An 11,520-nucleotide genomic window follows, 5' to 3' on the forward strand; every position below is an offset into this window, starting at 1 on the left:
TACAATTAGGTAGGCCTAAGTATTTATTGTGTCTGCCCATAGTCTAGATTTCTGCTGATGTCCTAGACATCAGATGCCATCAAAGAAAAGGAGGAAATGGAGGAGCCCAAACATGTAAATCAAACTCATGCTAAGTTGGTGCTTGGCAATGTGAGGTCAGGTGACTCTTGTGCAATAAGTTGCTGTAGGGAAAAGGCAATTTTCTCTAACTGCAGAGAACAAGTAGTTTACTTTATTTTAAAAGAAAATCAATAGTATTGGCTTGGCCCTTGTGAGAAATCATTCTCCTGATGGCAAGTCGATACAGATGTGACTTAAAAAGTAAAGAAAACCATGGCCAGAGAATATTCGTTTTAACATCTGATTATTGGTAGAAACAAAAGCATTGTTTATTAAATTTTGTTTAGAACTCATTTAATTTTTGTAATAAAACAGGGCTATCAACCTGAAACATGTAACAATTGGGGATCTCTTTGGCTGTAAATTAGTTTATAGAACTCTTCCATTTTGAGGACTATTAGGAAAGTTCTTCAAATATTGAAGTTCAATTGAAGGTAGTTAGAATTGTTTAAGTGCTTCATTTAATACCATAAACACAAACGCCTTTACCTAAATATGGTTTGTTTTTGATTACAGTACTTTAACACTCCATGTTTCTAAAATGTAAACAGTAAGAAGCTTATCCAAATTTTTTATAATTATACTTAATGTGATTATATTGTTTTTTTAATCTAAATTTATATACCCATACTTTGTGTTTAACTTTCATATTTATGATTAAGTTATTAATTTTTGTAATATTTAAAAGATATGAACAGCAGAGGAGTAGAGAAAGATTAAGTAAGGAAACTATCACTTTCTGTTTAGATAAACTATGTACTCCATTCTGCGATATTTTCTCTATATGATGCCAGTGGGCAAGAATTTTTCTTAATTGTAAACAATCATGTTATGTGTTAAAGGAAGACATTACAGTTTTTTACATCAAGGATACTGTGGGAAATAGCTATCATGACATGCTACTGTTGACAAAATTGTTTTCAAGTTAGCCTAGATGGAAGTTTCACTTTAATTGCATATTGTAGCAGTTGAAAGAATATGCCTGTGACCAAAATAGTAACATAAATTTGGAGGGACATGCTTGAGCAGTATTCTCAATGCTCCTGTGGGAACAAGGCTGCTCTGTGCTATTGAAAACCTATTTCTCATATAACCCAGTCTGGCCATCTAGCAGAGTTTTGAAATGTCACATGGTGACACAGCATCCTAATGGTATCTCTTGGGAAGCATAGATATATATTTTTTTTTTTAGCAAGACAATATCAAGGGTCCTTAAAAATTGAAACAACACAAAGGAAAAAAAAAAAGGAGGACAGGAAGCTAATCCACCTCTTCGAGCAGCCATGCCATCTCTCAGATATATTGATTTAATTAGTCCACAACAATGTCTTTCTTTGATGTTTGCTCTATAATAGAGTTCCCACACTATTAGGCTGCTTCAGTATAAAACTTGGTTTATGATTTCCTTTACACATAGGTCAAGAAAAATGCATTACAAAGCAGATTTTCTCCTTAAACAAAATTAAGTGTTATATATTATCTTTATTAAAAAAATCTGATTTTTAAAACAGCACAAACATAAAGTCTCATTCTAGTTTCTTTCCATCAATACTCCCTTTGTGTGTATAGTATTTTATTTGTGCCTCTCTTACTGTGGCAGGATGGATGCTTTATTGTTAAAAGATATCTGCTAAGGATTGTCCTTTATTCTTACATTCATTGGTCATCTCTTGTGCTAATTTCGGTTCCCACCAACATCATAAAAGTTTTGCATCTTGTACTAGGATGATAAAGATGGTGCCTCAACCTTTTGTAAAATTTACAGTATTATTCTAGACTTAGAAAGTATTGCCACTATGTGACTTCATTCCATTTTTTCAAGGATAAACAAAATTGAATTTTGATTATATTACTGTTACCAAGTATGACTAACAACTTTACCTTTTTCTTTTTTCTCTTTCCTGGAGTACTTAACAATAATTTATTGATTTTGGTGATCTGTGTGTTTTGTTAAATCCATGTGTTTTTGCTTATTTGTTTTCAGAAAATGTATTGTTCAGTTTTCACAGAAGTGAAAAGAATGTTATTGTGAACCTTAATATACCAGTCATCCTGATCCATTAGTTATATGTTAGCTATTTCTTTTTTCTTTTACTGAAGTGCTTCAAAGCAAAACCCAGACATATCATTTCATCCCTACATTTTTTTTCTATATAATCATCGTTCCATAATCATATTTAACAAAATGAATAATTATTCCTTGATGACACAATAACCACTCCATATACAGAGTTTGCTAATTGTGTCAAAAGCGTCTTTTACTGTTGGTTTGTTTGAATCAATTGCCATACATTTGGTTATCTGAAGTAATTTGTTCTTTATCAGTTAGATTTTAAAACCTTGTTTACCCATGCCTGGTAAGGGTAGAATCTTATTTAGAAAACAAACAAGCAAACCAACAAACACACATTTTCTGCCTCATTAAAAGAAAAAGTTAAATGTGCTACAAGAGCAATTATTAATTAAATATATAACAGAGCACCTGACAAAAATTTTCCGCTTTGAATTGGAAACATTCCTCTGAAACATTGGTACTCTAATACTGTATATTAGTTCTTAGAAAAGGCTTCATTTTTGGTAAGATTTAATGAGGTTGTCAGATTTAACTTGTATAAAATAGATCATTTTAAAAAATGTTTTTACTACCAATTTGGAGTCACACAGGTTTATTTTGCTGTAAGGTGGCACCAAACTATAAAAATGTCATAGTTGAGCATACTGATTTCTAAACTGTATTCTTCCTGTCACCTTGCCTGGACCCTGACAAAAATTGGCACCTGCCTGGGTTTCTGTGTCTGTCTATTACTTATTATGGGAATGACCCCATCCAGTTAGTTGCCCTTCTTGGCTGGGCTCTGAGACCTGCTGTCTGGAGACCTGATGTCAGTAGAAACACCAGAGATGACACAGTCTGTGAAGCTCCCCCACTTCATGAGTCTACCTGGACACATTTTTGAGCCAAGTCTGATCTGAGTTACGGAGCTTATATTATACTTTTGTTTCCTCAGCAGAAACTTTTAGAAGATCTGTTCAAATCTTGTAGCTAGCCTAGAGAAAAAATGGGATAAGTGTTTATGCTGTCAAAGGTTTCTTCTGGGTATGAAGACATCCATCTCAAGATTCTTTTGTATGGGGAAGAGCCCTAGGGCACTTACGGAGTTTTACAACTAGCCTGTGTATAAGGTTGAGCGAAAGGATGAATCAAAGAGAAATGCCCCAATATTGTGCAATTGCTTTTGACTTGTTTTGAAATACATTTTTATCAAGATCCTGTCTTCACACATACACACACCCTTCAAGCAAAAGTTTCTTGAAGTAATACCCTATTTTTGAAGCACTATGATATTTTCCATTCTAATTTATTAAAAAAAAAAAAAAATGCAGTCTATAATTCACTAAATTGGTTCCATGACCCACTAAGGGCTTGTGACCTATAGGTTGGGGAACACTTGGCACACGTTTTAGAATGTAAGGAACCTGGATTCAAATATCAACTCTCTCAGTTACTATCAGTATGTCCCAGGAACTCACTGTGCTTCTTATGCAACATTTTAGGAAGTAGCTATTTATGTCAAGTGAAACAAAATTGTACTAATCAGTTAAGACTTACTCCTTAGATTAATACGTATGCTTTCTTACAAAGAAAATTACTGTTCTCCCTCCCTTAGACCAAATAATACTCTATTCCCAAGAGGGATTACCTCAAGTGGCCAGAGTTGCAGAGCTAGTCCTTCTCTCTTGCCCACCCTTACATGACTTCTGCCATGTTGCAGTATATCTGTTTCTAAGAAACACTTTATGGTTTTTAACAGAGATCATTACTCTGGATATGAAAGGACATTCTTTTGTTTGTATAATTATTAGGTCACTGCTAGCTATTTAAGTCTGTATCCCAAATAATGAAATAATATTTTTAAATGTTTTTAAGTTTAAGAATGTTTCAGGAATTTGTCCCAGAACACTATCCATTTTTCCAGTTATAGTGCATATCTCAAATTGAAAAACAGAATTATATTAACAGGTTAAATATTTTTACCTTCTGAATTATGGGTAGTTATGAGTTAGATTTTTTATGTAAGTTAAACTGCATTAGGAATCAAAATAATATGAGTTCAAGTTCTTATTCTTCTGTTTTCTAGACACATGGGTGAGGGCAGGTCATCTACCCTCTCTGCCTTTATTGCCCGCCATTTGCCTACTCTAAATTATCAGGATACTTGGAAGTGCTTTTTGCAAATGTAAGGTGCTTATTGTTCAAATAAATTTGGCAATATTTGGGTCATCAATAAGTGACTAGGTTTGGAAAAGTCAGTCTTGTGTGCCAATCTGTCTTTAGATTTGAAAAAAAAACATATCTATGCATGTGAATTATGAGTAGAAACTAAATGTATTCCCAGTATTTAGTAGAGGGCAGAATAAAATGTAAAGTTCAATGTATACTCTGGAGATGATGTTAAAATTATATATTCCTTTTAAGAAAAACTGAATGACATTTAAATGACATTTTTCTGTTCTACAGAAACCAAAGGCAAATACCAAAGTAATTTGTAAGCGTTGCAAGATAATGTTGGGAGAGATCATGTCATCAGGTAAGAATATAACAAAAACCCAAAATGCCTACCTTCTTACTAAAAAAACAAACAAACAAAAGATGATAGAACATGATTTTATAGTAAATATAATGGAAAGATGATTAATATATGTTATACAGTAGATGCTTTTCAAAATAAGGACCAACTAACTGATATCATCCAATATGCTAAGAAACTTTTATATTTTGGCCTTACTAAGTGCATGGAATTGAGTTTTAAGCATTAAGTAGTTGAATCATTTTCAGTTTTTCATATATTTTTGTAGGTATAAGTAATAAAGTTTGTACTTGGGTTTATCTTAAAAAAGACTGGAGCCTTTTTCTTAACACAACTTCTCAATCAGAAGAGTTGGTACCCAGAGACTTACAAGTTACTGTTCCTGGCTGCCATCTGTTTCATATAGTATTTTGGGGCATGGATGGGGGCTGGGGGTTGGAGAAGTTCTGTTGAAAGGCAAGAAACACATTCTGAGTTGCACTTTGTTACTTGTTTCTTTTTCTCAGTCGTGTTAATTATGTTTTATATAACATCTGTTATACTGCTTTAAAATACAATAATGAAAGTCCTGATAATTAAAATGATTCACTATTTAAAGATATGCTTTAAAAATGTCTAGAGAGCTGCTACATGCTGTGCTAGCTTTGTGGGTGATGAATAATTGCTTTTAATATTATTAATTAGAAAATATGAGTTTAAGTGAAGCTATTAGGTAGAAGACAGACTGATATTTGTCTTTTTTTGTTTTTTAAATCATCAAAATCTTATATGTACTTGCTTAGATTGAGCAGAAAAATGAAGAATGAGCAGTAAACGATGCTTCCCTCAATGTCATTTTTGGAGAATAAAAGTAAACCTTTTAATTAACAACTTAGAAAATTTTAAGGCTTCTAGGTAGTGTAGTGCCTAAGGCATTTGACTGCTAACCAGAAGCCTGACGGTTCAAACCCACCAGATACTCCTTGGAAGGAAGACCGGGCAATCTACTTTGGTGGAGATACTGCCTTGGAAACCCAAGGAGGGGTTGCTATGGGTCAGATCTGACTCAATGGCAGTGAGTTTTTTGTTTTAGTTAAATAAGGTGAGTTTATTTTTCCAATTATTTTCTCACCCAATTAAAATGGCAGGTAAGAAATAAAAAAGATGTACATCCACAAAGAGAAATAAAAATGATAATATCACAGAGATGTAAATAAATTTTTGGAAGCTATAAAGCTGAGAGAGGCATGGTAACATATATGGCAGTGTGGAGGATATGGCAGTCTAGGTATCTGCAGAATATCATTTGGGTGAGGAGCAAGGCAGTATTCAGAGGAGAGCTCCATGTTGTTGTTATGTGCTGTCAAGTCGGAAACGACTCATTGTGACCCCTCCTTCCAACCTTCTGTCCAAGGAGTGGGGTTTCAACCACCAGCCTTCTGGTTAACAGTCAAGGCCTTAGGCACTATGCTACCAGAGAGCTCCATAGAAGTTCTCAATTTTGAGACACCAAGTAACAGGGAAGGCAGTCTGAGGTAAGGAGCTGGAAACAGAATGATTACTTCAAACTACATATGGAGATATTAGACTGTTAGATATCCTGTTTCATTTGTAACTTGCACATACACTCTAGGTAGAAGACTGGAGGCCCCTTCTTAAAATAATTGAAGAGAACTGTCTTAGCCTGAGTTGTCTAGAGGAGGAACACGAGTGAAACATATATAAAGAGATTTATTTCAAGGAAATGACTCATGCATTTGTGGAGGCTGTCAAGTCCCAAATCTATGAGGCAGGCATCAGGCTGGACGGTTTTTCTGACTCAGATGGTTGCACAGGGTTTTGAACGCAAAATCAGCAGGTCAGGTGGAAGGCTACTGGCTCAGAGTTGCAGGAGCTGGCAATTCCCAAAATTTGCAGGACAGGGGTTAGGCTCCTGGTTCATATCTCAAGAACTGGAGATCAGAGGATGACAAGTAAGATACAGAATAGAAAGCAAGTGAGATTTGCTAGAACATCTGTGTATATTGGATGCAGGCCATGCCCCCAAAGAAACTCCCCTTATATGAGATCACAAAATAGAATATAATTATGTAATACTGAGACTCATGGCTTAAGCCACATAGACACATAACATTAACAGTCACAGTCCATCCCTTGGCAACTTGGCACCTATAGACATCTTAAACCAAGCATAATCTCTAAATAAAGACAATTAAAAAAAGTCATACCTAACTGAAAACACACTAGCCTCTTTTACATCTTATATTTTATAGTAAGTAATGGGACCATTCCCTGGAGAAGGATATCATGCTTAGTGAAGTGGAGGGTCAACAAAAAAGAGTGAGGCCCTCAACGAGATGGATTGACACAGTGGCTGCAACAGTGGGTTCAGGTACAGCAAGAATTATGAGGCTGGCATAGGACCGAGCAGTGTTTTGTTCTGGTGTATATAGGGTCACTATGATTTTGGAGCTGACTCAACAACACCTAACAACAATAAGAACAACAAATGGGATAAGGAAGGGAAGAAAACAAAAATACTATATATTCCTGCACTACATACATGTATAATGAAATAAGTAAGAAATGCTCATAATAATTATCACCCTCATTTCTACAATTGGTCATGTGGTCATAGCTGATGTTTGGAACTACCATCATCTGTCACCCATTCCATATTCCCTTTTCCCTCAGCAAGCTCCTCAGCTGGTTGTGGTTCTTTGCCTGGAAGTGACCCAAACCTTCATTGCTAAAGGATCTGGGCCATTAGTAATGTCAGAATTGGGTTGCTATAGTTTTCCATAGACTTTAGTCATAAGGAATGGTAGTACTAAGAGATGCTGTGAGGGATCTCCTATATTTCAGACATACTCTTCTTTACCTCCATTATGTAATATCAATCCCATTTCCCCTTGGTAATCAAGATCCTCACAACCAGCCAATATAGTAAAACTCCCTTCTTTCCCTTCTGATCCAGAGGTATTAGAAGCCAAAGTGGCCAGGTGGCATTCTTAATTTCCAGTTCAATGGAATCAGTGTTGTCTCCTCAGGTGAGAGTATTCCTCCTTTTGGAATTAAAATGTCCAGATACACAAAGCATAGGGACATGAGATAGGAAGCAGAAATTTTGTGAGTGGGTCACTTGGGATAATAATGAGTAAGTACCACTCCTATTTCTATCCTTTGATTCCTGGACCTGTGGATCATGGCTATCGGAGAAAGAGTACCATATATTGGATGCTGGTTTAGAGCATATCCAGCCTCCTGGAGAACATTGCCCCAGTCCCTCAAACTATTACCAACTAGCTGGCACCATAATTATGTCTTTAGAAAGCCATTCCATTGTTATATTAAACCAGTTGCTTCACGATATTGGGGAACATGGTAAGACCACTGACACACTTCATCTGAAGTGAATCCCTTGATCTAAGGCATTGTGATGTGGAATACCAAGATAGTGGATAAGGTATTTTTTTAAGCCCATGGATGGTGGTCTTGGCAGAAGCATTGCATTCAAGGAGGCAAATCCATATCTATATCCAGAGTAAGTGTCTGTCCCAGTAAGAACAAAATGCTGCCCTTTCCATGAAAGCAGTCCAGTGTAATCAACTTGCTTGGGTTGCTGGCTGATCACCCCAAGGAATGGTTCCATATCTCAGACTCAGTGTTCTCTGTTGCTGGCTGATTGGAAACTCAGCAGTGGATATAGCCAAGTCGGCCTTGGTGAATAGAAGTCCATGTTGCTGAGACCATGCATAATCTCCAACACTGCCAACATGGCCACTTTGTTCATGAGCCCATTTGGCAATAACAGGAGTGGCTGGGGAAAGAGGATGATTGGTTTCCAAAAAATGTATCATTCTATCCACTTGACTGTTAAAATGTTGCTCTGCTGAAGTCAGCCTTTGGTGAGCACTCACATGAGGCAGAAACATTTCACTTCTTTGGCCCATTCAGTGAGGTCTATCCACGTATTCCTTGTCACCAATTTTTCATTTATGTTCCTTCAAAGTCATTGACTAACCAGCCAAGTCAATGGCCATCGTCCATGGACAGTCACACTTCTGGCCATTTCTCCTTCTAAGCAAAATGAACAATCAGATACATGACTTGAAGTTCTGCCCATTGGGAGGATTTCCCTTTACCACTCTCTATAGGGAGGTCCTAAGAAGGGGCCGCAGAGATGTTATTGTCCACTCTCAAGGAGATCCTGCATATTGCACAGAACTATCTGTAAAACAGGCACAAGTTTTTGTTCCCTCTGTCAGCTGATTATAAGAAACTCCCCATGAAGCCATAGGTGCAGACTGGGAGAGGGAAGGTAATGTGACAAGAGTGGAGATGATGGACATTTGGGCTCTTTCCCATGTAACTTACTTGTGCCTTCAGTTCCTGCTCAAGCCCAATCTCACATATACCTCTTCCATTTAATAATGGAGCACTGCTGTGCACATCCAATTTTATGACTATGGATCAAACAAGTCACTGCATGGTGACCTCATGCCTCATGGTTAAGTATTCAGTTTCTACTAAGGCCTGGTGATGAGCCAAAAGCTGTTTCTCAAAAGGAAAGTATTTATCTGCAGAGGATAGCAAGTCTTTGCTCCAAAATCCTATGGTCGGTGGTATGATTCACCAATAGGGGCCTGTCAAAGACTCCAAACAGCATTTCTATCTGCCACTGGTATATCAGGAATGTGGTACTGCTTGCTGTTACATCAGCTGGATCATATGGTCCATGTGGCAGCACAGCTTGCACAGCAGCCTGAACATATTGTAGAGTCTTCTGTTGTTTTGGGCCCCACTCAAAAGTAGCATCTTTTCAAACCACTTGAAAATAGGCTAGAGTAGCACACCCAAATGAGGCATATGTTGCCTCAAAAATCCAAAAAAGCCCACCAGGCATCATGCCTCTTTTTTATTTGTATGAGAGGCTAGATGCAACAACTTATATTTCACTTTGAAAGAAATATCTCAACAAACTCACACCACTGGACCTCTAGAAATTTCACTGAAGTGGAAAACACCTGAATTTTGTCTGGCTAATTTCCTTCCTTCTAGCACGCAAATGTCTTATCAATAAGTCTAGAGTCATTAATACTTCTTCCTTACTAGGTTTAGTCAATTTAATGACATCAATCTAATGGACCAGTGTGGTGTCTTGTGGAAGGGAAAGGTGATCTAGGTCCTTGCAGAATAAATTATGATATGTTGTTGTTGTTATGTGCCATCAAGTCGGACCTGATTCATAGCGACCCCTCTTTGGATTTCTGAGGCAGTATCACTACGGAAGTAGATTGCCCCATCTTCCTTCCGAGGAGTGGCTGGTGGGTTTGAACTGCCAGCCCTCTGGTTAGCAGTCAAGTGCCTTAGGCATTATGCTACCAGAGCTATTAAATTATGATATGTTGTTGTTGTTGTTATGTGCCATCGAGTCAGACCCGACTCAGAGCGACCCCTCCTTGGGTTTCCGAGGCAGTATCACTACGGAAGTAGATATAGAATTGATATTCCTTGAGATAGGACAGTGCAGGTATATTGCTGACCTTGCCCACTGAAGGCAACCTGCTTCTGGTGATCAGATATGGAGGAAAAAGACATTAGCTAGATCAGTGTAGCTGCATTCCAGGTACCAGGAGATGTATTAATTTGCTCAAGCAGTGAAACCACATCTGAAACAGCAGCTGCAGTTGGAGTCACTACCTGCTTAAGATTATGACAATCCATTGTCATTCTCCAAGATCGGTCTGTATTTTGCACAAGCCAATAGGTGAGTTGAATCAAGATGTAGTGGGAATCACCACCCCGTCTCCTTCAAGTCCTTAATGGTGGGATTGATCTCTCTTATCTCTCCAGGAATGTAGTATTGCTTTTGGCTGACTCTTTTCTTAGGTAGGGACAGTTCTAATGGCTTTCATTTGCTCTTTCCTACCATAATTGTCATTATACCACATGTCAGGGATCCAGTGTGGAAGTTCTGACAATTAGTAATCATACCTATTCTTATACATTCTAGAACTGAGGAAATCACTACAGTATGAGTTCAGGGACCCTCTGGAGCCACTGTTAGACGGGCCTGAGCTAAGACTCTATTAATAACCTGACCACCATCCACTCCCATCCTGTCTGGTGGGCCGCAATGATATTTTGGTTCTCCTGGAATTAGTGTAAATTCAGAGCCAAACCAAAAAGCAAACTCTCTGCTGTCGAGTTGCATCCAACTCAGAGCAACCCCTCCTTGGGTTTCCGAAGCAATATCACTACAGAAATAGATTGCCCAATCTTCCTTCTGAAGAGTGGTTGGTGGGTTTGAACCACCAGCCTCTGGTTAACAGTCAAATGCTTTAGGCACTACATCACCAGAGCTCCTAATTTAGAGCCAGTATCCTATAACTCCTGAAAAGGAGTTATTTCCTTATCCCCAATGAATAATAAGTGATGCTCTTAAAAGACCATATATGTCTTTGGGGAAGACTGGGAGAAAGATTAGCAGTACAAATTTTTGGTAGTGTAGTGGGAGTCTTCCTCAAGAGAACCTAACTTCCCCTTCATTCAAGGGGGCATGAGTCTGTTAACTGGCTTGAGTCTGGTTATTAATTCAGGGACCATGACCTCTCTGTTTCAGTGATTCAGGTTAGACTGCCTTTTATTTGGCCTAGAATACTTTCACTTGTATAGATCAAATAAATATTTAGTAGATTTCCCATCTATTTCACTTTTAGGGACACTATGAGTAGCTGGCCAGCACCATAAGTCCATATGTGTCAGACTGTTTTGATTACTGCTTTGGCTTTACGATCCATTATAATCATAACCATCTTGTAGGAAGGTG

At 37.6% G+C, this 11,520-nt stretch overlaps 1 protein-coding gene across 1 annotated transcript in view; it reads left to right on the forward strand.

Moving 5' to 3' along the window:
- The window catches only part of UBE3D (ubiquitin protein ligase E3D), a 168,346-nt gene that overhangs the window by 44,912 nt on the left and 111,914 nt on the right, over nt 1-11,520 (forward strand). Inside the window, exons 5-6 of the mRNA XM_042782275.1 lie at nt 4,640-4,709; nt 4,978-5,063. Coding sequence (XP_042638209.1) covers nt 4,640-4,709; nt 4,978-5,063 — 156 coding nt within the window. The remainder of the gene's footprint in view (nt 1-4,639; nt 4,710-4,977; nt 5,064-11,520) is intronic.

The sequence above is a fragment of the Orycteropus afer genome, unplaced genomic scaffold (assembly GCF_000298275.1).
Source record: "Orycteropus afer afer isolate SDZICR_OR568_19922 unplaced genomic scaffold, OryAfe1.0 scaffold00011, whole genome shotgun sequence".
Taxonomy (NCBI): Eukaryota; Metazoa; Chordata; class Mammalia; order Tubulidentata; family Orycteropodidae; genus Orycteropus; species Orycteropus afer.